The sequence below is a fragment of the Vidua macroura genome, chromosome 18 (assembly GCF_024509145.1).
Source record: "Vidua macroura isolate BioBank_ID:100142 chromosome 18, ASM2450914v1, whole genome shotgun sequence".
NCBI classification, from domain to species: domain Eukaryota; kingdom Metazoa; phylum Chordata; class Aves; order Passeriformes; family Viduidae; genus Vidua; species Vidua macroura.
In genome coordinates this window covers 7305876-7333338 of record NC_071588.1, presented here as the reverse complement: position 1 = coordinate 7333338, position 27463 = coordinate 7305876, and the positions used below count along the sequence as shown (strand labels likewise).

The 27463-nt window shown below is 39.7% G+C and overlaps 2 protein-coding genes across 5 annotated transcripts; one reads left to right on the top strand and one right to left on the bottom strand.

The window, feature by feature from the left end:
• DGCR8 (DGCR8 microprocessor complex subunit) lies at window positions 1-19409 on the top strand. Of its 3 annotated transcripts, none has more exons than XM_053994319.1 (14): window positions 1-110; window positions 5633-6632; window positions 7050-7212; window positions 8346-8488; window positions 9189-9471; window positions 10983-11180; window positions 11537-11638; window positions 12186-12284; window positions 12669-12751; window positions 13839-13939; window positions 14364-14470; window positions 14688-14815; window positions 15133-15246; window positions 15586-19409. In XM_053994319.1, the coding sequence occupies exons 2-14, from the start codon at window positions 5910-5912 to the stop codon at window positions 15667-15669; spliced, it is 2328 nt and encodes a 775-aa protein (XP_053850294.1). In that variant the 5' UTR covers window positions 1-110; window positions 5633-5909; the 3' UTR covers window positions 15670-19409. The 3 variants fall into 3 exon arrangements, with proteins under 3 accessions (XP_053850294.1, XP_053850295.1, XP_053850296.1); XM_053994320.1 differs by lacking the exon at window positions 1-110 and adding an exon at window positions 626-713; XM_053994321.1 differs by lacking the exon at window positions 1-110 and adding an exon at window positions 4065-5279.
• On the bottom strand, window positions 16728-27460 carry TRMT2A (tRNA methyltransferase 2 homolog A). Of its 2 annotated transcripts, none has more exons than XM_053994322.1 (12): window positions 26634-27460; window positions 25831-25939; window positions 25169-25350; window positions 24229-24343; window positions 23857-23972; window positions 23176-23287; window positions 22598-22720; window positions 22231-22306; window positions 21616-21732; window positions 21296-21392; window positions 20907-20998; window positions 16728-17090 (listed from the first exon to the last, which is right to left on the bottom strand). In XM_053994322.1, the coding sequence occupies exons 1-12, from the start codon at window positions 27212-27214 to the stop codon at window positions 17029-17031; spliced, it is 1782 nt and encodes a 593-aa protein (XP_053850297.1). In that variant the 5' UTR covers window positions 27215-27460; the 3' UTR covers window positions 16728-17028. The 2 variants fall into 2 exon arrangements, 1 of the variants encoding a protein (XP_053850297.1); XR_008439956.1 differs by having other exon boundaries at window positions 17007-17090; window positions 20643-20998.
• Window positions 27461-27463: the final 3 nt, after the last annotated feature.

The following is a 27463-nucleotide window of genomic DNA, read 5'->3' as shown; positions in this document are numbered from 1 at the left end:
TTTAAAGATGGCGGCAGCGCGGAGTGCGGGACGGCGATCGTGAGGCGGCCGGACTCGCCCTCACGCGCAGCCCCGGCACAGGAGCGGCGGGGCCGCCGGGGATGGCCCAGGTGGGTGCGGGCCCCGCGGGGTGACGGGCAGGGCGGGCCTGCGCGGGCGCCAACCCCTCCGCCCCACAGGCCGCAGCGCCAGCGGGCCCGCCGCGCTCCTGCCGCCTGCCCGGAGCGGCCCCCGGGCGCGGAGCCTCTTCCCGAGCACCAACATCCCCATCGCTGGAAGGCGCCGTCCTGCCCGGCTGGTATTGCCGTGCGGCGCTTCTCCTGCGCCCGGCCTGAGCGGCCTCTGCTCAGAGCTGATGTTTTGTTTTGTTCAGGATTTTTCTTTGGTTGTTTTGTGTTTTGGGGGACTTTTTTTCGTTTCCCGCCTACCCTCAGCCACCTCCCTACTCGCCTCGCCGTGGGATTGTGTTCGGGAAGGCAAGGCCATGTGTGTGCCCTCGGCCCCTCCTGCCCGGGGGTGATGGGGAGTAGCGGCTGCGGCCGTGCCTCGGCTCCGTGCGTGGCTGGGCCGAGGGAGGCCCGGGGGGTTCCGCCGCACGCAGCCCTTTGTACGGGGGCCAGGAGCGTGTCTGGGCTCCGCAGCAGAGTTGGGAAGAAAAGGCACCGACGTGTGCGCGGGCGCACAGGGAATTTTTTAGTTCTGGTACACTGAAGGTAATGTGATGTCTCTGTAATTCTCAGGATATTTCCTAATGTGGTTTTTTTATTAATAGCAAATTATCTTCTTCAGCCTCTGAAAGGTTAATTCTCCCAACTTTCTTCACTTTTTTTTTTTTTTTTTTTTTTGGTTGGAAACAGCTCGTTCTTTTGTACCTCCTTTCCTTAAGCTTTGGGTTTGTCTGCAAAGTTTGTTTGCCCCGCTGAGACCTGAATACCCAGGCGTTGCTCGACCATAAACTGGAATTGGGTGAACACATTCAATTTTCTTTATTCCGTTAGAGGTCTTGGAAGTAGATCTTTTTGGTTTTGTTTTGTGATTTGAGAGGTTGTTCTGTTTGGGTAATTAAACGTGGGGGCTCCTATTTTTAATTCTGGATGAGGAGTTGGGTCGCTAGGCAGCTCCTTTTGATTATCAGGGTTGTTTTGCTTTTTTAGGGAAAGAGAAGGGGTTTTGATTCCTTATGTCTCTTGTTTTTCTTTTCAAGTAAGAAGCTTACATATGATGGGAAAGGAAGAATATATTTGCTCTTTCCTAGGCTCTGATTTTCACCTTTTGCAAATCAATTTCTTGTCTTACATAATTAATCAAGCCATCTAAACCATGCCAGAAAACTGCTCAAGCTCTGAAAGCAACTGTTGTTTTGCTGTTTCTGAGGATGGCTTTCCAAAATTATGTACTCTGTTCTGAAATGGAATGAAGTGTTATGAACTAGAGAAGTTCTTGAGCCTTGTCTGTATTTGCCACTGATAATGTTATTGTTGGGCTCTGGCTGCATTTTCTTAACCATCCTTTGTGACTGACTTCCACAAAGTGGTTGTATCGTTCAGAACGTTTCTCCAGTAAAGCTGATAATGAGGAGAGCTGAGTTCTTACATGCAGTATCATCTTAAAGGATCTTTTCTTTTAGTACTTTCAGTTCTGGCTTAAAGAAAATAAGTCTCTTCAGGTTTTGTTTCGGGTTTGTGGTTTTTTTTTTTGTTTGTTTTAGCAGTGGTAATAAATAGGATTAACTTATTTCTAGAGTTGTATGTGTTGAAAAGACACACTAGGTATTAACGAAAAGAAGGTAGATGACTGAGAGGGGGGAATTACTTTGACATGGGTTAATGGATCAGCACCTGAGTTGCCATTTGGGGCTGGAGGATGAGGAGGAGGATTTGTATTTAGTTAGCAAATAAGGAGAGTTTGCTTTGAGCCACTCTTCCTTTTGGGGTCCACTGAATGTGAAGTAAGCAGTCTCTGACACAGTTTCTTTTCAAAAGTGACTTTGTGAAGAGAGAATCTGTGGTATGCTGTTCCTTGCTGCAGCTACATGTATTTGTAAAGAAAATATGTTCTTTATTAAATTCATTTCTAGACTGCTGACCTGCTGTAACGGAAAGGAATTTCTCTTTGAGTTTGGGCGATGCTAAAATTGCTATATTACATTTATATGCCCCCCCCCTCCCCCCATGTCTGCATTGTTCGGTTTACTTTGTGGCATGAAACTTTTTAAAATTATTAGCTAAAATAAGAGTAAGCAGTTAAAAATGTGGAAATTCCATGTGCTGGTAGTCTGCAGAACATGAGCTGTGCACTCGCATTTTCAGTGTTTGTACTGCTTGGTGCAGCTGCCAGTGGTGTTTGTCTCTTTGGAAGGAATGAATTCTTATGGAAACTGTTAATGGAAATTGATGGAGCCTTGGAGAATAAAATATGTTATTTCAGGACAATTCAGTGAAGGATGACAATAGGAAACTGACTTATGTTATGATGTAACTTGGTATGCTGTGCCTTTTTGTGTGTGGCTGTTATATTCCCTTGTCTAAGGTCCATTTGGCTGTTTGTAACTCACAAGCTCATCTAACTCATCTTTTTGCCTTTTCTCCCTTCTGGCTGTCTCCTCAAATACCTGATAGCTCAGTGGTTTTGTTGCTTTGTTTTTGGTTTTGGAGTTATTTTTTGTTTTTTTTTCTTTCCCAGCCCCTGATATAAAGGGCATATTGTAATGTCACCTGGCAGGGAAGTAGATGGGAATTTGACCTGTGTTCCACTGGTTCTGCCTTGCTTTTTGTGGCTTTTAGGCAGGTATTGTAACCCTCTGTAACTGTAGAGTTACTGTTACCTATAATCAAAAGAGAGAAAAAACCCTTGCAACAGTGTTAGAATAGTAACAAACAGACCTTTCTTTGGAAGCTTCCAAGTGTCCGGTCATGGTGGGCACACCTGGCAACAGATTTCTACTGTTAAAAGTTAATTAATTAGGGTATCTAACAGGTACACCCAGGAGATTCAGTTGCCCCAGTAACCTATCCCTGGGTCAGCCCCTTGGAGCTGGTCCAAGGGGTCTCTGCCCACTTCTTATTGTGTCTTATTGTAGGTCCCCTGCTTAGAGTAAGACTGAACAATATTCCAGGAATGTGTTTAGAAGGTCAGCTTATTGTTCTAAAGTCTAAGAGAAAGGGTAGGAAAAGTACCAGAGTTAATTAAGGAGCTACATAACTATAATAGTAGTCTACAGAGCTGCAAATTTATGAAAAATGTATAAAAAGCAAAACTCTTTTTGGCATTACTACCAGCCTATTATTTTACCCTAGGGATGTGGCAGGTTCATGGCTAGAAATGGAAAAAGCTCATTTGAACCCATCTTGGTCTAGTACTTTTCCTGACCCAAGTTTGTGCTGAGGAGCAGACAATCCCTGGCTGTGATTTGCTGTTCATCCTTCAGCTATTCATCCTTTCACAGCCAGCAAGAAAGGGAAGACAACAAGAATGTAATTGTTACCAGTGCTTGAATAGAATAACAAGACATCTTTCCTGCAAAGAGCAGAGGTGTTGTATCAGTGAACTACCCAAGCTGGGCAGGTAAAGGTTAAGTTCTGTTTTGACATTGGTGGTGTTAAAACACTTTAGCATAGGAGCAGGACATGTATCAGGGGTCTGGAAGTGGCATTCACAATCAGGTCTTAGCCTTGTCAAAAAGAAGTCTTTCTCATTGGACCAGGGAGCTCCTTGAACACAAGGGAAGGTTTTGCTCTTTCAAATTCTAGAATGCTGACTTCAGTATTCCATTTCTGTGGGAATTCTGCTTGCTCTTTTCAAGAGTCTTTAAGATGGAAAAATTAGAGGACTTAGGCATTTAGTTTCCAGGAGTTACTGAACTCATGCTGTGCCTTTTGATTATTTTGTTCAGAATTAAGACACTAGTGATTTACTGTGAAGAATTTAATAATTTGTCATTCACTTTTTTAATCTGAAGATGAGGAAATTTATAGACAAATTTATCTCTAGGAGTGTTCTCTACATTATACATACCAGAACCTGTTGAAAGATGAAAGAATTGTTCATTGTATTGAGGTCATTGTATTGAGGTCATTGAATTGGGGACGGAATGGAATTAGATATATAGAACTGATTGTCTTACTGGTGAATGAGCCATTTTTCAATCTGAGAATTAATGTATTGGTATCAGAGAAGATGGGATTATTTTAGAGTTCTTGTCAGTCTTTCTCCTTAGTAATTTTAAAAAGCATGTCAAACTCAGCATGTTGGATGTGTCACAATTGAGTAGGTTTAAAAAACACTAAACACATCAAAAAAACACCTTGAAATATGAATTCTTCTCCTGCCCCAGCAAAACTTGCTTTGTTGCCATATTAGAGTTTGCTCTATATTATGTTTTCTTCCAGCTTCCAGGTAGGTAACTTCTGTATATTGCTGAATTTTACTTGATCCCATTACAACTTCTGATTCCCAGCTTTGTGCCTTGCCCCAGTTGGTGTTTGGATATTGCTATTGGTTTGTTCTGCCTGGGCTGGCATAGAGATGCATGAGAGAATTGCCCTTGGTTTCTCTAATTCCTTCATGACAACCCAGACCTTCTGCCCTGTTGCCTCCAATGTTACACAGCAGCATGAGAGATCTTGGGGCTTGTCTTTCCAAAGTACTCGGGAAGACTTTCTCTGCTAGCTGGGAGGACTTTAAACAGCAGATTCAGCCAGCTGGCTGCCTGGGGCAGAGTGGCAGTGCTTCGTTTCTAGCTTAAGCCTGGTTTGGGCTGGCATGGAGGGACTTGGAGAAACCAAAATAAGCAGGTAAGAAATGATCCTTCTTTTCCCCAGGTGCTTATGGTCCTGCACAGATGACAAAAGTATAATGGAAGAAGCCATCACAGACATGGTAGAAAGGACGACCTAATGTGAAAAATAAGCCTTAAACAAACACTCCCCATGCTCTGTAAAATTTCCTAGAGGAACTGAATACTTTTTCCAGGTTAAATTCCCTAAAACATAGGCTTCTAAATACCTTCCAAAAGTAATTTAAAGTTTAATGCTGTGTATGTGAACCTGAATTCCTTGGACATAATGAATAAATAGTTCTATAATAGTGCAAAATAAAAGATCAAATGTCTAATACCTGGTTATCTAGAGAGTAATTTTCTGTGATATTTTAATAAATTGTGAGATTTCAGAAGTAGCTGATGACTTAAATTTTGAAAAGTCATGACCTTAGTCTTTAAAATCTTGTTGGTTTTGCAGATTGTCTTAAACTGTAAGCTAATTATCCTTTCTGCTGTGTGGGTAAGTATGGCTTGAATACCAGCTTGTTTCAGATTATGGGAGAACTTCCCCAAAATGCAGTTTTTAGTCTGTCATGCTTAATGCCCTGCCTGCTAACAGAGCAGAGATAATCAACTAATCATAAAGGCAACTGTGTTAGTAAATTCTTGTGCTGGTGTACAGCTCGAGTGATAAAACCGCTCTAGTTTTGGCCTCATTCAAGATGGTATCTGGGTACTCTGCTTTTCTCACTGTAAAAGTGTCACTCTTCTACTTGAAATTTATGCTAGAAGGAGTGACATGTTTTCTTTCTGCCTGGGATACTATTTCCATTTTTTTCCTGTGACAATTTTTTTTTTTCTTTCCTCTTGTAGGTTGAAAGAAGAAAAGGAGACCAGCTTGTCCAGTGAAGATGCACTCTTAGTCTTCAGCTATTTAAGCTGAATGCATTGTGATTTCCAATAATTGAGACAGTGATTCTGAAAGCTGTCTACATTAATGAAAAGAACAATGTAGTCAGCTTAACTGAATCATCAGTGTTGCATATTGAATAGGACATGATAAACCAATCCTGATGGACTTATGCATGTTAGGAATATAGGGATAAACATTTATTAAAGCATTGTTTTTTTTAAAACAGTAGTTTTAAAAATGGAGAGCTATGAAAATGTACCACCCCTCCCTAAAGAACCTGCAAGAGAATTGAATGTGGAGAATCACTCTTGTCGCCCACCTCTGCCGCCCAACGAACAGCCTCCACCACCTCCCCTGCAAACGTCCAGTGACGCAGAGGTAATGGACGTTGGCTCTGGTGGTGATGGACAGTCAGATACCCCTGCTGGGGACACGCACAGTCTCTGCAGAACACAGCTGCTCACAAAGGGATCTGCCTGCTACAAAAGTCGTCTTATCATAGACCCCAACAGTAGTGACCAAAGCCCGAGAACTGCTCGTCACGCACCGTCAGTTCGAAAGTTCACCCCAGATCTTAAGTTACTGAAGGATGTGAAGATTAGTGTTAGCTTTACAGAAAGCTGCAAAAGCAAAGATAGGAAAGTTCTGTACACTGGAGTTGAGCAGGATTATAAGGCAGATACAGAGTTTGGTGCTAATAATGTCAATGGGGATTTGCATGTTTGTCCTTTCGGTGGTAGTAATGGTAAAGCTGCAGGGATAGGGGGTGAAAGTGATGACAAGAAGGATGATGAAAATGATATTGATCAGGAAAAGAGAGTGGAATTTGCAGTTCTGGATGAGCTAGAAGACTTTACCGACAATTTGATGGAAATAGATGAAGAAGGAGGAGGGTTCACGTCTAAAGCAATCGTTCAAAGAGATAAAGTGGATGAAGAAACCTTGAATTTCTCCTATGAGGTAAGTAAATCCACTGGTCTTTGCTGGGTAAGATGTTTCCAAGTGGCTAGAAAAAATATGCAAAGAAATAATCGCTTCTAGAAGTGTGCAGTACAGGAGTCAAAGCCACAGAATTTTTAGAGACAGACCTTTGTCTGAGAAACTCTGTAAACTATTTTAGTCAAACTTCTGAGTTGTGTTGCAGCTTCTATAGTTCTCTGTAAAAATAGCCTTTAAAAGTCTTCTCATGCAATTGTAGTTCATTTTATCATCACAAACTTATTTTCTTATTTTTCAGTCTTATTACTGGAATCATTGGAAATTTCTAGTTTCTCTCTCTGTATGGAAGTGCATATCTAAAATGTCTGTTTTCTCTTTGCAAGGGAAAAGGGAGGTTGGTAGGCCCAGGAGGATAGTGTCTGATGAAGTCTCTTTCAGGATGACTTTGATAATGATGTGGATGCTCTGCTGGAAGAGGGTCTTCGAGCACCCAAGACAAGGAGACTAGATAATGAGAAATACGGTGGTGAAAGTGATCACCAGTCTGATGGAGAGACAAGCGTGCAGCCAATGATGACCAAAATTAAAACTGTACTGAAGAGTAAGTGAATGTGCATTTAATAACTGTAGGTCCTGTCTATGGCTCATGTCTGTAGAACAAAAGAATATCAAAAACCAAAGTGTGGGACAGCAGTTTGTGTTAAATCATTTATGTGTTTGAGAATTTTATTGTTGGGAGACTTCTTATTGTGGAATATGATTTTTCATATTCTTAAACAGTGAAATTGATTTTTGCTTTTGATCTATTGTATGTAATAAAAATATATTTTAGTGCGTGGATTTGTGTAAAATAATGAGTGAACAAGGGTCATCTGGGGCTTTTGTCTCTGGACATTCTGGCCTTTTTCCTGCTTCAGTTACTTAACTTCTGCTGTTGAAATTGCCCCATGTGAGGTCTCTATGAATGCCATCTAGGTTAAATATAATAACTAGAAAAGTCAGTGGCTTACATTTATCCAATTTCATTGTGTTAGAAACTACTGACAAAGAGCTGAGAACACAAACCCATCCAGAAGAATGTAATGGAAAATATTCTGAATTAGAATTAAAATTTAAACATGTACTAGAGGAGTATTTTACATCTTCACTGTGTTCTGATAAATAACTTTTTGCTTCAAAATTGTATAGTAACAGAGGATTGCCAGGAAATTTCCAGCAAAGATGAATAGTCTCTGATTTGTGATTTAGAGAGACATGAGACCTTGGTTTAGAGATGAGCTCTCTGATGGTTGTTTGGGTCTGTGAACCTGATGGTATTTTGATGCAAATTTATTCCTGAGTGTCAAGTGAAAAAATTTTAATGGAAAATGAAGTTGTTTCTGAAGCAGCTATGACTTTTCCAGTAAATACTTCCCTGTGGTGCTTGTGATAAGTATAAAAAGACTAAAGAAAAGAGAATTTGATGATGAAACAAACAAATCAGTCTGTATAAAAATTACTGCCACTGTCGCCTTTAGTTGAGAATGTCATGGAATCTGTAATTTTGCAGGATTTAGTCTGGGTTAGAGGCATATACCTTGTTATTAAAACATCTCTCTACAAAACATTGTTAATCTTCTTTCAGTGCCATTTTATTCTTTGGGACAGAAAAAGCAATAAATAAAAACCTGTTTTTTTTTTTTTCTATTCTTCTAAGCAGTCTATCCAAGTTTAAAGCCATTATTTGCTTTAAAGGTCGTGGCCGCCCTCCTACAGAACCTTTGCCAGATGGATGGATCATGACATTCCATAATTCGGGCATTCCTGTATATCTGCACAGAGAATCTAGAGTTGTTACCTGGTCTAGACCTTATTTTTTGGGAACAGGAAGCATAAGGGTGAGAGCTGTCAATTTTTTAAATACTTAACTAAGATTAAAAAATTAGATATGTTCCTGAAAGCAGTTGAATATTTTTCTGCTTTGGCAGGCTTGTTTCCAGTGTTTGAATTAAGATCCTTGAAAAAGAAAGTATTTTGTGTCTGAAAATCTGATACAATTTTTCTTAGGTGCTTTGTTTTTCTGTTTGGGCAGTTAAAGTGAACGAGGTGATCTTGTTTGGTGCCTTCACTTTTCTAGTATGGCTGCAGAATTGGGGGTTTAATGCACCATGACATATATCTAGGGATCATTTATTTGTAGCTATGAATTAGTCTGAGCTGTGGCTTATGGTCCACATTTGCAGAAGTAAGGCTATGACATTCTTGCACCCAAGGAATCTGCAGAAATTGGATTTAATGCAATGGGCTTATGCCTCAGGAAAGTTCAGTGGATTTTATGAAAGCATGCAGTATTTGCATGTAGCTGAACAGTTTGTAGTCTGGAACTAAACCAGCAGGATTGTGTCAGTGTCACACAGTGTGAAGGCCCCCAGGAGTGGCCCTGCTCAGCTCTTGAGTAGAATTACTTTGCTGACCAAAGAGGAGCTTGAGCCTATACTGAATACAAATAGCTCCCATCTTGCTTGCGTCTTTTGGGTTTGTGTTTTACTTTTGGTGACCTTGAGATACTGAATCCTTCTGTATTATTTGTATTTGCAGAAACATGATCCTCCCCTTAGTAGCATTCCCTGCTTTCATTACAAAAAAATGAAAGAAAATGAGGAAAGGGAACAAAACAATGACATAACCCCAAACGGGGAAGTATCACCTGTAAAGCATCTAGATAAATCCTCAGAACTGGACTGCCAAACAGAAGAACCAGATTCCACTGCTGCTGATTCTGGGCCTTTAGATGACAAAGACCCTTCTGGGGGAGATGCAGCACAAGGAGCTTTGGGACAAGTTAAGGCCAAAGTTGAAGTATGTAAAGATGAATCTGTAGGTATGTATGAGAAGTAGAGTCTTTTCTTGACTTGAGTTGGGGTAATGGCATTTGGGAAATTTTATTCCAGACTTGACTACTGAATTACAGTCTTTCCTGAAGCCTTGAGAATCTACATGGAAAGGTTTTACACATAAAAAGTGAACATTTTGGTAGTTTAGTCCTGTAGACTTCATCTCAGTATAAGAATCAGTTATGTCAATGTGTTCATTTGCTGTTGTCAAATGTGTTCATGTGACTTCCTTAAGTAAGCTTTTCTATGCACTCTCTGAATTGGCTGAGTTATATCTATTTTCAGGATGATCTCTTAAGATAAATGTAGTTAAACTATATTTCTGTATTTGCACAAGTCTAGCAGACTAAGCCATGCAAATATAATTGCACTCATACAGAGGGGTGTGTGACGCTTCATTATTTTATTTATGCAACTCTATAGCATCTACACAAAAAGTTGTCTAAAGACACCATGTCAAAATCACCACCCAACAGAGAGGAAGTTGGAGAAGAAGCTCATGTGTTGCTTATCACATCTGCATACCCAAGAATCCCATCCAGTAAATTTCTGCTGCTCAGAGTATTGGTATGGGTCATAGGCTGCCATTCGTCTTTGTAGTGCTCAGACATAAAACTTGTCCTTGTCATTACATGTGTCATGTCCAGTCCAAAAACCATGCCAAAAGATGGGAAAAAAACCCCAAATCATCAATATTTAGCTGCAAAATTCAAGCCAGTAAGCACTTATTTTTCTACATGAAGTTCAGCTGTCTATCTCTCTCTTTAAATAGGATCTGTTGTGTATTACTGAAAAAGATACTGAGTGATGGAGTATAAGCATGATTTGCATTTGGAATTCCTTGTGGATGGAAACAATACCAGCAGCTTGCTTTTGTTTGTTTACATCTGTGGATGCTACTCTTTATTTTTGCTGATTATATTTGCAGACTATCCTATAAAGGAGAAGCAGCTGTACTGAAAGGGGGCAATCTTTTAGTACTCTGTATGTGAATTTAATGTGTTAAATTCTGCATAGAGGCTGCAGATACCCATGGAGTTCATGGAACATCACTGTACAGTGTTTCATGGTACACTACATAATAGGTAGGCAGCAACAGTTGGGTTTGGCTTCAGGGAAGTGAAGCTGGAAGCACAACTACTGTATTCACTGTGTACCTTGCTTCAGGTAAAGGGAAGGTGATTAGATGTTGAAGCAGGACAATTACTGGTGTTTTGTTGCATATTGTGTTGGGTACTGATACTGGTTAGGGATTAGTAAAATCATCAAGTGGCAGAATAAAATGGTATGTTGTTTTGGTTTCTGGTTTGCACAACATTTTGCATTTAATCTAATTTAATATAATAGGAGAACTTAAAATTATTTCTGTTAGTCCAAAACGGCATCTTAACCTTTTGTTCTAAGAAAATAATTACAGCACATTTAAAACAGTGGAAATAAAGAACTTACTGCTTGTTCAGTGGTGAAGCAGAGAGAGTAACTTGGTTGTGTTTCTCAGATCTGGAAGATTTTAGACGCTATCTCGAAAAGCGTTTTGACTTCGAACAAGTGACTGTAAAAAAATTCCGGACCTGGGCCGAGCGACGCCAGTTCAACCGGGAGATGAAGCGGAAGCAGGCGGAGTCCGAGCGGCCCATCCTGCCGGCCAACCAGAAACTCATCACCCTGTCTGTGCAGGATGCACCTATAAAGAAAGGTGAGCTCATCTAGCCGGAGATCAGATAGGCTGCGATGAAGACTAATTGCAGCTCTGAGCTTGACTGAAAATAAAAAAATCCTGTAATAAGTCCCCTTAGTTTCTGATCCAGTATTTTGTGTTCTTTGACCCATCATATATTACATAGGAAAGGAAAAATACTGTCAAAATATACTTCCTATTCAAAAGACTAATTTCTAAACAAAAATATTTAAGGTTAGAGTCCTGGTAAGTAATGGCTACCTTCAGCTCTTGTCACTGCTGAGTGTTGCTCATATTGATTTGTTTGTAACAGAAATTATCTTTCAAAGACTGGATCTAAGGAGCTTCTTCCCTTCCTCCTGTCTTTTTTACAGAGTTTGTCATAAATCCCAATGGGAAGTCTGAAGTTTGCATCTTGCATGAATATATGCAACGAGTCCTAAAGGTTCGCCCTGTTTACAATTTCTTTGAATGTGGTAAGTGTTTCCTTAAACAACTCTATCCCAGTCTTGATGCTTAATCAAGAATCCAAAGATGTTGTGTATATGAAAAATAGAACTGGAATTGGGTCAGTATTGGGTTTTTTTCCGTAAGTGGTATAATGTATGTTCCATTAATTCCTGCTTTTCCTGTTTGTTTGGGGGTTTTTTTGAGGGTACCTTGTAATTATTCAGAGTTATGCTATTCCTGTATATGCACTACATAACACAACTGAAATTTCTATATCAGAATGTGTAGCTCTTGTATTCACACCATGATACAAAAAATTTGGAATCTGAGTTCTGGCAGATTACCAGTGGTCTCTTAAAATCTTTTTAACTTCTTTATTTGGAAGAATGAAGTATATGGTGGTAAGTCTGTTAATAGAAAACTCTGTTACACAATTTTTTGGTCTTCATGAAGAATAAACCATTTTCATCCCTCTTGAAGCTGAAATGAAGAAAACAAATCGTGATAGTGGTGATATTTCACGAACATCAGGAGTTCCAAAAAGCTTTCTTTACTTTCCTCCTCCATTTCCAGAGAACCCAAGTGAACCTTTTGGAGCCTCAGTGATTATTGATGGAGTAACTTATGGGGCAGGAACTGCCAGCAGCAAAAAACTTGCCAAGAATAAAGCTGGTAACGTTTTTTTCTTTCTCAATACCAACTGCTGAATTGTTTCTATTTGCTTTTTGTACCTGTTCCAACAGCCATAGTAATTCAGTACTGGAGTTTGGCTGTAAGAACTAGGGGGTGATAACTCTTTGTTTTGGTCTTAAAGGCACTATGTCACTTCAAAAATGAGACTAGGATATTTTTCCTTATGTAGGCACTTTTAAAAAGTAGTTTCTTCTTATTTTAATTAGTTATCAGGCTTTAATATTCAGGCTGAACTAGTAGAAGTTTTTTCCCTTGAAAAGTAAGTGAATGAATTTCTTACTACTAGAAAATGCCTGACAATTTCTAGGTGAGATGTTTTTGTTTAAAATAAACCTAATGAAGATGTTTAATCACTTTCTGCAGCTCGAGCTACACTGGAAATCCTTATTCCTGACTTTGTTAAACAGACCTCTGAGGAGAAGCCCAAAGACAGTCAAGAACTTGAGGTACTGAGCTCATGCTTCCTGGCTGGCATCATTTAAGTTTGTTTTTAAAACATTGCACATTTATTATCAGAAATGTTACTGAAAACTAGTAAGATTGTTTTCTCAGTCAAATGGAAGTGTAAAATCCTCCATTTAGAGCAAGACTTAGGGCAAAGAAAATACTTTCTTTTCTATTGAAATAGATCAGAAAATTTGCTCTGATGCAGAGAACTGGTTGACCAACAGGTCACTTACTGAACACCTGAGATGTTCCAAGGCAGCAGACTGCCTGTACTGCCCTGCCTTCCAGAATCCTCTGGTTGATGCCAGGAAATGTTCAGAGCCAGGTGCTGTTTGGTTTTGTGATCATCTCAGGACACCAAGCAAGAAGTAAAAGTGCTCAGGCTTCTGAGATGTTTTTTATCACCACACAGTGAAATCCCATAGTTTGGGCAGTGACATTTGAGAAAATCAAAGGGAAAAATTCTTTAAGAGGACAGTTGTGCTATTTTCTCAGGTACTAGGCTAATTAAGTATAGCTCATTGATCAGTGATACCATCAGTAAGGAGTAAAGGAAAAATCAGTGAGCAACCTGAAAGAAATGTTTTCTCAAATGAAGTAATATACAGGAGTTGTTTGTACCCTTGCTTTAACTTAGAACTGTATTGTATGCCCTGCACTACTGAAATGGTCATTAAGAAAATGCAGACAATTTTTTCCATTCTTTTAAAATAAAATACCAAATGTGCCAATAGCTGTTCTGTTCTCTTTTAGTAAACCACAGCATTTTGGTAAATAGAGTTTCATAATTTGCTAAAATAACCTTGTCCTGAGGGAGAAATGACAATATTCGTAAGATTGTCATTTTTATGTACATATTGAATAATGTAAGATTAGAGTTAAAATTTCTGTCTGCAAATGTTTGATTAGGTGTGACGGTTTTAATGATGTTGCTTTTAACCCATTATGGATTTAAAAACACTTTTTAAAGTACTAAGCACAGAGCAACAGAATGGGTTTAATGTAGCAAAGGAGAAATTAGGGTTAAGGACAGTATTAGGGTTTTACTTGCACAAAGCACAATAACCCTTTTCAATTCCTTTGCAGTATTTTAACCATATCAGTATTGAGGACTCACGGGTATATGAACTCACCAGTAAAGCTGGACTCTTGTCTCCATATCAGATTCTCCATGAGTGCCTTAAAAGGTAAGGCTGCAGCATGGGGACCCGTGTGTGGTGTGAGCTCTTGGCTCAGGACCTGCTCTTGGCTTGTTGCTGCTGTTTGTCAGTGACCCTGCCTGAGCTGCTGAGCTCCCTGGGCCTGTGAGACACGTGGTGGGGGCTGACCTGGTTAACTCCAACTCCTCTTTAATTCACATTTGCAGTTCATGCCTCTTTGGAGATCAGGATGTAGTTGTTGGACAAATGTATTTTGTTTTCTCTCGTACAGGGTTGTTTTTTCATTTTAATTCAAGTTACTGATGAAAAAAATCTTTGTTAATCAATGTATTGACATTTATTATTAATATATCTAATTTCATTGCAATGACTGTCCAAGATGATAACTGCAACCACTTCACTTGTTTGTAGTTTTACTTAGTATGTGATCTTGATTGTGTTTGTGCTTAAGAAACCACGGAATGGGTGATACATCCATAAAGTTTGAAGTGATTCCTGGGAAAAATCAGAAGAGTGAATATGTCATGACTTGTGGCAAGCACACAGTGCGAGGCTGGTGTAAGTACAATAACTGGTGTGATGTGTGAATCTCCTCTTCCTCTCTTCCTGTTCTCCTTTGCTGTCCATTCTGAGGGTGCTTGTTCAGCCACCGAGCCTGTTGTGTGCTTGTCATGCTCTTCTCTGGTATCTCAGTTTTGACTAACTCAAGTGAATATTTGTGGCTATCATCACATAATGTGCTGGTATTGACACACTTCCATGGTTATTTTTACAGGCAAAAATAAAAGAGTAGGGAAGCAATTGGCTTCTCAGAAAATCCTTCAGCTACTGCATCCACATGTGAAAAATTGGGGCTCTCTCTTGCGAATGTATGGCAGAGAGAATAGCAAGCTGGTTAAACAGGTGAGCAGGCTTTTGTTAGAGTATAACCTACTCTGGGACTGGAATTTTGCTTCTGGATTTTTCTTAAGTTTTTGTTACAACAAAACTTTAAGGTGCTTGGATTTCATTGATGGTAATAATTGTGTTAATCTTGCATCTTCCATGTCAAAATTAAAGATCCTCTTTAACTAACTCATGGAAGTAGATGTTCCTACTTAAGGAAGTAAACTAATTACAGACTAAACTACAGAAATGCAACAGACTGAACTTTGCTCCACGTACATTAATGTTTTTCAATAAAAAGTTGATGGGTTGTTGCTCATGATTCTATTGAATAGGAAACCTCTGATAGAAGTGTGATAGAACTTCAGCAGTATGCCAAAAAGAACAAGCCAAATCTGCACATCCTGAACAAGTTACAGGAAGAAATGAAAAAACTGGCACAGGAAAGAGTGAGTATATATTCTCATGTATTGACAAACTGCATGAATGTCATAGGTCACATGTACCAATGAGCAGGGCTTTTTGGCTTACTTTACACAGTATTTTAAGTAAAGAGAGGTCTTCAGAATTTCATTGGGGGTCTGCTTCTGGGGAGATTGTCATGCTGTCTTTTAAACTGGCTCTTAACTTGATTGTACCTACTTCTATACATTTGTTTTTAACATTAGCCCTAGTTAGCCTCTTGCAACAATTGACAGAAGTTCGGCTAAAGTGGTTCAGAATTGTTACTGTTTTATGATTCTCTTCTCTTTATGACTGTGTGGTGGGGGCTGTTCTGTATTTTTTAGGAGGAAACCCGAAAGAAGCCCAAGATGACAGTAGTGGAATCAGCTCAACCTGGTAGCGAACCTCTCTGTACTGTTGATGTTTAATGAGAAAATGTGCAAGTGAGGAGCAATAACACAAATGGAGGAGCTAGATTTTCAACAACTATTTAAAAATTGTTTGCTGCAGAATGCAAGATAACTTTTAAAATCCAAGCTGCTTCAGTTATGCATTGTTTGTTTTGCATCATCAGGGCAATATTGCTTTTTCCTAGTTTCTTTTTCTTTGGTTTTTTTTTTTCCTTGTTTAATACCTCTGAGATATGTACGTTTAAAGAATTGATCCTAAAGATCTCTACTGGGGCAAATGCACAGAGGACAGGCATGTTCACACAGGATAAAACCAATCAAGCACTTTCTCCTGGAAAGCCATCCATGTTGTTTGAAATGGATGTATTTTAAGTATGAAATTCAGAATATCTATGTACAGGTTGAAGCTGATATTATATATATACACATTCATATATATGTATATATAAAAGAAGTATATGTACATCTTCTTGTATGAACATGCCTAAAACTATTTTTGTGAAAAGTTTTGTTGCATTTCAGCACATAATAATATGCACTGATAAGACACTTTGGTGACAAATACAGGAAAGTGATGAGCAATGTTTCTAATGCCATAGGATTAGGCCAGTAACGCTGTTTCTTTTTGTCTTGTTTCTTGTCTCCTGCCAGGCTTAGTTATTTGAGATTAGAAGATGCAGATTTTGTTATTACTTGAAAAGAACAAGAATACCTGGTAGTGTTAAGAGTAACAGGTTGGAGATTCAAAATTACTGGGGTTTATTTTAAATGAAAAGAGCCTGTGTTGGTTTACAGATAAGTTGAACAGGGAAAATATGGCCCCGCTTATATGATTAAAATAAAAACTGTAATTTGAAAGGCTGTTTTCAAAGCTTGGAGCCAAAATGCAGCTGATGATGGTTGATAGTCTGAAAATATTTTGCCAATGACTTTCCACTCCCTTTTCCCAGCAATAAAACAATTTCTCATTTGTTTGGTGTCAGATGGCATCTGACTTGATCAGTTAAGTCTTAATTAATTTGCACCATAAAAGCAAAGACTTTAGAAAAAAAATGAACACAACTCTTAAGTCCGACTGCAGCAATTTAGATTTTTAAGAAGTTTTTATTTTTACTTTTTTAATTACATTTTTAGTTTTTAAAGAAAGTCTGTAACTTCTGTAATGAAAACTAGACTGTAGATTTGGAATATGACCTAGAGTAATAAGTAGAATGAGACCATAACCAATTATACTCATAAATAAGAAAATCACAAATATGCAACTACTCTAAAGTACAATCCTGGCAAACAGGCAGTACTCACTGTGTCATCTGAGGCTTTATTAAGCCAAGCACAAAAGAAATAGTGTGGCTGTGTGAAAGTACTGCTTTGTGGGTTTCACACGGGGTTCACTGGGTGACTGCAGGAACTCTTCTCTTGCAACCATTTTTTGGTTTGGTCTGAAAGAAGAGAGCGAAAGCCAAGCTGGTGGCAGGGCTGCAGTGACTTATCCAGGAGCTGCACTGCTCCATTTTTACACTCCTGCTCCTGTTGGGAATGAAAGGTCAGTTCTCTGTACCTGCTGCAGCTCCTGGTACTTACATTGACAGGGATCTGGGGGCTCGAGGGTTTTTGTTTGTTTGTTTGTTTGTTTGTTTTTAATCTGATTTTGGTGTGGTTTTGTTTTTTAAATGACCATGTTACATAGAGAGTGCTGCAGTATATTGAATTTAGTGCCTACTGGATTTTAAAAATGTTGGCATCAGTATTGTAAGACCTCCTTTTAACATCACACGTTACTTTGGAAATATGCGGATTTTAATTTATATTTCAAACTAATGTTCTCTAATGTGTTGCATATGATGTTAAACAGGAGGAGTCATGGACCTGTTTCTGTGTTTAAATGATGTGCTTGGAGGTCTCTGCAAATATGAATCCACCCATTTTTTACTATTATATTTACTTTTCTAGTACCTTGAGTTGTAATCCTGTTAAAACAGGATACGGGTAGTTGGAAGACAATATATAAACTATTATTTAAAGAAGTGGCCTGTCTAAAAAAAAAAAAAAAAAAACCAACAAAAAAACACTGCCTCTGCTTTTTTTTTTGTATAGCTTTAATAAATCTCCATGTTTTGAAGGGTATATAATATTGGTGCAGTAGTGACAAGCAGTGATTACTGTTTGTCTCTTTCATTGTTTTTATTGGGACTCTTCTGTTTTCATAAAGACAGGGCTTTTATCTTCTATGCCTAAATGTATTACTCTTAGATAGGTTTTATTTCAGCTTGTGTTTTCAGCAGAAAAATCTGTTCTTGGATGGCACTGTAAAAGACAAATCACCCTTGTAGATCTTTTTATTTTTCTGAAATCAGAATGTCAATGCATTTGCAGGTCACCTGCAGAATATCCATAGATGCCTCACTTACCAATTTGTTTTCAGTAATTTTACGAGGATTGCTCTATTACCTCAGTCTGCCACTATCAGAATCACAAGGTGACCATTGCCCTTAATTAAAACATCCAGAGATTTCATTGTGAACCAAAGCCTAGAACGTATATTATGCATTCTAAACAAAAACAAACGTCAAAAGATGGTATTAGACCTTGCTGCAGCCTTTAACTGGAGAGATGTCCAGAAAATAGCGCAATAACTGCTGGAACAAACAACGTAACTGCTGTTTATGTCATTGTGAAGTATTCTTGTGTTTTAATGTTTACTGTTGTTTGGAGTGTAACAGTCTTGCATTTGCACATAAGCACGAGCTGCTGTGATAGAGGATAGACCATTGCATTAACTTCAGCTTCTGCATGAACACTTACAATGTGATTCAAGATGTATCCTAAACTTGTCTTGTAACTCTTGTGTGTTTTCTAGGTAATCGGCTGTAAAGGTTTAGATCTGATTGTATGAATGCATAAAACTGCTGCTTTTGTCACTGATACTTGTTATTTATCCCTTCTATATCCAGGGGAAGATGGGTATTTTTATAGGGATGGAGTGTATTTTTAAGAACTGTTCCATCCTTGGGGGATTAGACAGATTTTGCTTTGCATATTATGTGCTTCTTGACAAAAGTGTGGTATGTTGACTTTAAGGATTAAATTCATGTGCATTCAAATCTTCATGGTACTGACAGAAAACTTACTGTGACTTCCGGTGACTAGTCAGATGCTACCTACTGAAACACCAGTCATCAGCTTTTTTAAACATATTTATTAGACAAAACTGAATTCGTTGGGTACTCAGAACTTTGGAAAGACTATTATGCATAAACTTAACTGTTGTATGTAAACTTCCATTCTCCTGTGATGCTGTTAGGCTTTATACAAATAATATTTGTAACGTCCAAGTATTTAAAAGCATCATGATTATCTTATTAATTCGCTAAACTGTACTTTGGTTCTGGAGTGAAATTCAGGAAGTGATAGCCTCCTAACTTTGTGGGAAGAAATGTGAAGTGCAAGAAGCCATGCTGTTATTAACCAAATAAAATTTTCAGTGACAGTATTTCAATGTGTATCTAAGAACATGGAAAACAAAACAAAGTTCATCCTTATTGCCCCAGCAGGTAACAATGGTTGCTGTTTTGAGTTGTGTTGGGTGCAGTTGCTTGGTGCCAGTGCTAAATTGGTACAACTATAAAGCCTCATTTTCACTGAGCCTCTGCTTGCTTTTTTTCTGCACAATCATGTAATCCTCTGTGTTTGGTCTTTGAGTACTACATGTGTATTTTTCAGACAATTAGTTTCGAGCAATAAAGTTTGATATTATAAAATGTGCCAGTGTGATCAGTATTACAATAGTGTAAGCCTATATAGAGAAAGGAACTCTTATTCTTCAAGTCCTCTAGGTATTTTTAAAGAGAAATTAGATCAGTGCAGCCTCATTGATTATGGCAATACTGAATCACTTTTTGTGGTGGGAAACTGAATGTTCACATAGTTAAACACTTGGAATGAAATTAAGTTACCTTTTTTTGAATTGGGGTTTGTATTTTTACTTAAACTGTGGCAAGGCTGGAAATGTTACAACTCAAAGTGCTGGTTTTGGTACCTCTAGGTGCAGGTACCAAACACTGGAAAGGTGTGGTATCAGCACAGCCATGGGCTGTAGCAGAACTTTTTTGTTGGTGTTAGGCCGTATTACATGTATATTAGAAGTAAGTTGAGATTTAAGGTGGTCACTCCTTCCAAGAGTGTCTGTTCTGTAGTGTGGATCACAGTCCATTAATGGGAGCTGCTGAGCCTCTGGCTGCAGCAAATCCTGACTGGAGAGCATCTTGTGGAGCTCTGGAGCCAGGTCTGCCTTCACCTCCAGTAGATGCACTGGCAGTGCACTGTAAGGTGCTGCTGTCAGTACAGTTCAGTTCTGGCTGTCAGTTTTCAGTGGTGAGGGCCTGCCTTGAGCAAAGTCATCTCAGCTTTAGCAGTATGGTGTAGGAAACTTACAGCCTTTATTGTCTTGTCATTGATGCTACAGTCTGAGAGTAAGACTGACTTCAACTGTGGAAAGTGTAGCATTTTTATTAGACTGAGTTTACTTCCTAATAAAGATTTAGCAAGTAAATTCTTTTTGAAATAGTTAATTTTGCATACTGAAAAAACATGGCACAGTTTTGACAGGGGGACAGAGCATGATGAAGTACTGACAGGCAGGTCCAGGTCCCTGTAGCAAGATGACCTGCTCTGGGAATTGGGTGTGTATATATACACCCAATTGGGAGTAGATGTATACATATATATTATGTATGTATCTAGGCAGGAAGAGAAAAGTAGGATTTGGGCTAGTTGTATGTAACATCCTGTCCCTGGAAGTGTTCAGGACCAGGCAACCTGGTTGAGTGGAAGGTGTCTCTGCTCATGGCAAAGGGGTGGTTATGAGATGATCATTAAGGTCCCTTCCAACACAAACCCTTCTGGGAATTGATGATAATGAAACTAAATTCAACTTAGGGTGATGAAATAAGTTGGAAGCCTTGCAATTACTCTGTTGTACAGAGATTTATTACCTGCGTGCTACAGAAGTGATGTTACCGCTGCAGTTAAAAAGCAAAAGTAGTTTCTGCGAAGTCTCAGGAGTTAAGGTGAGCCCTCTCTTGGACTGCAGTCCCCATGGCCAGCAGCTGCCTGGCTCCCCTCGCTGGCTGCTGGGCTGATGCCATCCTCACCCTGGGTGCCACAGGCTGCTGCTGTGATCTCACTGGCAGCAGGTGCTGCTGCTGCAGAGCTGCCATTGGCATATTCCACCCTCTCAAAGAAGATCAGTAACTCACAGTGCCTGGTCTGAGGGAACAGATCCACAGCCATGGCTCTCACGGGCCGGAAGGAGGCTCCTTTCACCCTGTTGGAAGGGGCCCGGCACAGGCTTGATGGGGAAGGGAAAGAAGAGCAGGAAGAAATGTATTAATATGTTAGTACACTGCTCATCCCTGCTGCTCTTCTCAGAGAGGATTTTCTTCCCCATAGGCTTATTCACTACCCCTAATATTTCCATTATGATTTGTGCCATTCCAAGCCAGCTGCTGCAGCTCCCAGCTGTTTCTGGTGAAAGGTAAGCCTCAAGGAACATGGCTTGCAAATAGAAATCCAGCAATGGTCCCCCCTCCTCAAAAAACAGTTTTCTTCTTACCACATTTAGTAAGTCAATGCAAGAAACACTCACTCCACAAAGTTATTCATTGCAGCTCTGGGATTACAGGAGACATAGATGAGCTTCTTCAGATGTTCAGCTCTTCTAAGGGCAAGAATTACCTTGGAATCTAGATGATCAAAACCACAACAGCTGTTTACTGGTTCTGTGTGCAGCAAGAGCCCCACAGAAAAATGCCAGGTTATACTCAGCATGAACAAAACTGCTGCAGTGTTGCTCCAAGCTATACCCGAAGCTTCCACTTAATTTATCCCAATGGTGCTTTCTTTGGCTTCCCACCCAACACCCACTAAGACTTGTGTCTTGTGTCTAAGACTTAAACCCGAACTTACGCAGTCCTGCTCGTGGTGGATCTACAATTGTGATCAGGTTCTGAGGAGCTAAAACGTTCATTAGGGAAGGAACAATATCTTCTGCCTTCCCACAATAAAACTCAATATTATTCAGTTCTGTAAGAAAAAGAAAAGATGTTATTGGTCAAAGTAGCTTTCAGTTCTTTACCTTGGATATTAAGTTTTGATGCCTCAGAAACTTTAAATTGTTTAGTCTACTCTGGAATCAGTGTAATTTAAACAATCACTTAACTTCAGACCATTCAAACAACAGTAATTTGAGCATCTTCCACTATCTGGACTAAAGCAAAAGCCCACAAACACCAGCTATGTTAATGTTTTCTTTAGGAGGGTAGCTGTGGTTTCATCTCATTTTTACACTGAAATAAATGTTTTACTTTCAATTAAAAAAAAAAAAAAAAAAAAGCTGTTCAACTGGAAAATTGATCTCATGGGCTAACAAGGTGTTTGTTTTCAAGAGCGATTAAGTGTTTAAACGGGACAAGATCACTATCAACAACATGTAATTCCAGGCTGCTTAGATAAGGTAAAGAACAACTGGCTGTGCAACTACTCCTTATCAAACAAAGGCTTCAGCATTTCAGCTTAACTCACCATTAATCTGGGCATTTGCTTTGGCGTCCTGCACAGCTTCCTGACAGAGCTCAATTCCAATTACCTTCTTCACTCTCTGTAGAATCAAAGGAAAAAGATCCCTCTGTGGTCTGTATGTGTGAACGTAACCATTTTTCATAGCAGCAGCAATTAACAGGGACATTGACTCCTACCTAGCCTGCTCAACATAAGGGTGAGCTTTCATAATGATGTGGTAAAGCAGCTGCCGGCAGCTCAATTACAAATTGATTCAAAAAATGAAGATATAATCTGTTGCATTTCACATACATAAGGTATTTTCTTCCCTTGTAGCCACAGTTAAAAATGGGTAAAAAGTAGCTTCTATCCAGGAAGAGAAATTGCCAACCTTTGCTAAAGAAATCCCAATGGTTCCTGTCCCACAACAGATGTCCAGCACGGTGCTCTCTTGGCTCAGTTGTGCCCACTCCCCAATGGCAGTGTACAACACTTCTGCAGCTTGTGTGTTCACCTGGGAAATTAAGTTTCCAATAGATCTACTTCTTCATAAACAGTAAATATGTTTTAATGAGTCTTAGTAAAGCATGTTTCTAATAAACAAATCATTATATGCTAAAAACACATTTTAAAGTGTTGGAAGGGCAGAAATAAGTTTTGGAAAAGCAAACAAAGATTAGTAATACAAGATTCCTGAACTGTATTATTGCATGTTCAGTGTTACAAAATTTTCAGGAGGAAAATTATAATGAACTAGTAAATAGAAAAAGTTGTCTTCAATGTGCTCCCATCAAGCTTACAGTCATTCACTGCTTTTACAGCCAAACATAACACTTACTGCTATTTAATCATACCAAATATATAAAAAGTTAAATTTCTAAGTATGTAACATCTTGTTCCACAGCATTAGTCAAGCTCAAGAGCATTCATGCAGATCCAGTTAAATGAGCAGCTTCACATCATCCTTACTTGAAAAAATGCATGAGGAGAAATTCTAAATTTTAGGCCAAGGAGTTCTTCATATATGTACTTATCACCAGCCACATGCTCCAAAGGCAAGTCTTCTAGATTGGGAGATTTCCTGGGGATAGGGGAGGAATGAGGAGACAAAATAGAGGGGGAATCAAAACCACAAAAAGAAGACAAACATGTTTGCTACAATCTTTACCAAAGCTGTAATAATCCCAAAAACTGTAGTGCTACATCCTAAGCAGTAAGATTTATCATCTGCTCTTGGAGACTCTCCTTGGCCGTTAATGTCTCAGAGTGTGCAAGGACCTCCATCATCTCTAGATGAAGATAGTGCGAGCCTTGTGCTCCATGGAGGATGGGGAGATTGAAAAATTCACATGAACAGGGAAGAAAGGCAGGAGTTACTCTATAATAACAAACATTCATCTACTGCAGTAAATACTTCTATAGCTTGACAGCCAGCAATGGCCAGTGAGTTCACCCGCTGAAACTCTTGCTGCCTTTATGCAGAGAATGAGAAATTTCAGGAGTCTCTTGTAGCAAAGGTGAATAACTTCAACAAATTAGTAACAACTGCTGCTACTTCTATGAAGTAGACAAAACAATGTTTTTAAATTTGCAAAGACCAAAAATCCAGCCACCACCAAAATCCCCAAAAGAAAAAGGCAACTCCCTCACCTCTGTCCTTCCTCCACAAAGTACAGGGAAGTAACACCACTGCTCTTTCCCATCCCTTCTGTGAAGTATTTTGCCAGAGAGATTTTCAAGTCAGCTAGCTCTTCTTTACTCAATTTCTAAAGTTTTCATGTGAAAAAAAGGGAGAATAATTATTTTAGTGACTTCAAGATATGATTTAGTGTATGCTTTACATAAGAATATTACTTGTTCATTTCCGTGTATCAGATTAGTCTAAACAGAATTAGAGCAGTGAAGCAAGGTAAACCACATCAAGTAATTCTTCTGTTACTGTTTTGCATGCAGAATTCATAAAACCAAATTTAAGTAGTTAAAGCCGAGCCTGGGCTGCCCATTACATATCAAATGAAATACCTGAGGATTGAAATAAGCAATTGCCATGATGTGGCCATTGCGGCTGGTGCGGACCGTGAGCTGTTTCCAGTGCCCTTCGTAGGTTTCGGGGCTGTACACTGAGTAAGGAGTTGACCTGCAATTTCCAGAAGCTTGGTCACTTATACAGAGAATTCTTTTTTCGTGTAACGTTAAACAGTTTATTGAATCAAAAGAAGTGATGGAAAAAATGCTGAGTACAAAAAGAGGGTACATTGATTTGTCAAACAAAGAATGACTTCCAACTAAGAAAGACTGATGGATAGTATCTCCTAAAGCAAAATAACCTGTCCCTCCTTCACACAATCCTCTTGCCTGTTTTAACCCATGCAAAATTACAGAGGCAAGAGGCAGCTTCTCACTACATTCAGAGAATGACATAACTTTTTATAATGCTTCCATTAGCTTCTCTGCTTCACACCAAGTTCAAATCTTCCATCTTCATGATTCTTCTGAGGTTTCCATTTTTGTGGATTTAACTGCTTTTTAAAGAATGCATCCTTTTTTCTAAAAAAGTACTCTTGCTTAAATGTGCAACTTTTGGTTTATTTCTTTCTGTAGGATGATTCTTCTCATCCAAGAAAACAATGGACCTTGGTTAATTAATTCCTCCTTTCAGAAGTGTTTTTCTGAGTGCTTCTTTACTTTTAGTTAGCGGAAGAAGCTCCTGCAGACTTACACATCCCTTTGCTTGCAATGAAGCTGTGTTCAGCTGGTACCTGACCCCATCTCTGAGCAGCTGAGCAGGACCAAGGGCAAAACTCCCCATGATGCAGGCACAAGGCAGAAACAAAGACTCGCTAAAATGTGAGACTGGTATATCTTAGATCTCAAAGCTCAGAACAAACACTAATTAAATTTATAAATATTTTTGATTAAGATATCAAAACCTTTATGGATAACTCATTTTACTTATGCTCACCTTATGTAGTCTTGGAAAGCTTTTACTACTTTTTTGGCAATAGCAGGAATGTGAATAGTATCAAATGGCTCCACTACAGCACATGTACCACCCTTATATTTGCCAAGACGACAACCCACAGTTTTGTCTTCTTGATTTACACCAATCCCAATCAAGAACTCACATTTGTTGCGATATTCAGTCTAGATTTAAAATAAAGTTATGTAAGATATTTACACAGCATTTATTTGCACACGCCAAGTTTCCCCTGAAAAAAATCCCACGTGGTTAAATGCATTTGAAAATGGGCACAGGACATTTAGCTCATATGGACAATACAGATGGATTTTGATGTGTGTGGACTAACAGTAATAATGAAAAGGTATTAGTAAATCTTGTTATTTAAAAATCAAAATATTGCCTCTGTTGAGGAACATATTAGCTTACAACACAGGCTTGCAAAGACTGCATAGTAAAGTTATAATGTCCAGTTATCAAATTTTCTGCTTCCTGTTAATATTGCCACACAGTATTTACATGAAAGACAACAACATCTAAAATTCATCATTTATTACAAGACAAAGTCAAATACTCAGTTTGCCCACTGTCTTCTCAAAACCAAATAATGAACATAACCCTCAGCTCATTAACCCTGTTCCACACTTTACCTGAGATTACATTACCTGCAAGGGTGATGCTTTCACTCCCTCCACTGGGCAACATAATTTATTAAACTTCTGCTTCTGCAGGAACAACCAGGGTAGTAAAGCTCTGTTGTTATTTCCTATTTCCCTGCCCAAATCAGAAACAAAAAATGTAAAGCACACATTTAGAAAAACTGAGGTCAAGAGTTGCACAAGACTTTTTTGTAGAGGGCACAAAAAAGAACCAGATTATCACATGGAAGAGTGTTTCTTCCAGATTTTTTTAACAGGCAAACCCTCTCCAATTTTGTAAGAGCTGTAACCTGAAAAAGTAAGGGTTTAATGTAGTGGTTGCATTATGGTTATGTACTGAATTTATCAATGTACCTATGCAAGATAATTAATGCCAGTTTTGTTCACGGCAAGAGACAGAAGTGATACTTTGATCTTCAAAGACCAGGCATAAATTTTTGAGGGGATTTTAAAAGAGAAAATCCTAGTAGTAATTTGCCATCTCTACAGACTGATTCTCTCTTACAGCATATGACAATGCCAGTTTTTTACAGGCACAAACATTCTTCTGCTTTAAAACAGACTTTAAAACCAATTTCCCTTCACTAAGCAATCTTTTGAAGGTGACCAAGATCAATAGCAAGTTTTGTCAGATGGAACAGCTTTTAAGCTGTAGCATCGCAGATTATCTTGTAATTACTTTGACAGGGGATCCGAGTTTTGACCTACCTCTAACTCACTTCAGTTTAGAGGTATCAATTGGTGTGAATTTAGCTATATCCCATCACAAGGCCAGGTCTTGTACACGTTACGTTACAAACAGGAATTACTTTGTCAGCTTCTGCAGCACTTGTTCGCACTCCTGCTTCTTCTGGGCCAGCTGCGCCTCGTAGGGCACGTTCCACAGCGGGGTCACCACATCCGCGATCCGCTTGCTCAGAGGCTCCTCTCCGCAGGGAGCCGGACGCTTCGCCTCTCCCTGCTCCGAGTCCTCTTCTTGCTTCCTTTTCTTGGCGATGGGGTCGGCCTTGGGCTTGGCCAGGCGCACGCTGAGGTGGCGGCTCTTCCAGAGCGCGCCGTGCAGCACCCGCATGGCCTTGTCCCGCTCCTCCTCGCTCTTGAACGTCACGAAGGCGAACGTCTGCTTCCCGAAGAGTTTTATCTTGTGAGGATTGAGCCCGTACTTGGCAAGGAACTTTTTCACATCATTAAACCCAATGTATTTGGGCAGGTTCTGTATCTCTACTTTATAAATCTCGGAGGTGAACAAGTCTCCCTTAATGTATCTGTATACGTCGGGGCTCTCCGCGGGGTCTTCCCCGGCCTGGCTGTCCGGCTCAGCCCCATCTCCAGCCTCCGCCACGGGAGCCGTGTCGCGATCGGGGTCGCAGCGCTCGCCTTCCTCCGCCATGGTCCCGCCACCCCTCAGCCACCCCGCGCACCTCCCGGGGCGGGGCCGTAGCCTCACGGGCGGGCCGCTGCGATGACAATGACGGCGGAGGAACGATCTGGTTGTTTTTTAAGCGCTGCCCCTCAGCGCTGCGGCTCCTCGCGCCCGAGAGAACCCGCGGCCCTTAAGCACATTAAAAACAGCAGCTCACACATCACCCCTTCCCTCACGCGGGCGCCATCTTGGGCCGGGACGCGGGCGGTCGCCGCC

Bases quoted from the DNA above. Each gene is read 5' to 3' on its own strand.
- TRMT2A (XM_053994322.1), bottom strand. From the start codon at position 27,214: ATGGCGGAGGAAGGCGAGCGCTGCGACCCCGATCGCGACACGGCTCCC. The intron at 25,940-26,633 runs GTAATTCCTGTT...TGATTTGGGCAG, and splicing joins GTGCTGCAGAAGCTGACAAA to GGAAATAGGAAATAACAACA. The intron at 20,999-21,295 runs GTGAGTGTTTCT...TTCCCCATCAAG, and splicing joins GCAATGAATAACTTTGTGGA to CCTGTGCCGGGCCCCTTCCA.
- DGCR8 (XM_053994319.1), top strand. From the start codon at position 5,910: ATGGAGAGCTATGAAAATGTACCACCCCTCCCTAAAGAACCTGCAAGA. The intron at 11,639-12,185 runs GTAAGTGTTTCC...CTCCATTTCCAG, and splicing joins TTACAATTTCTTTGAATGTG to AGAACCCAAGTGAACCTTTT. The intron at 15,247-15,585 runs GTGAGTATATAT...TGTATTTTTTAG, and splicing joins AAAAACTGGCACAGGAAAGA to GAGGAAACCCGAAAGAAGCC.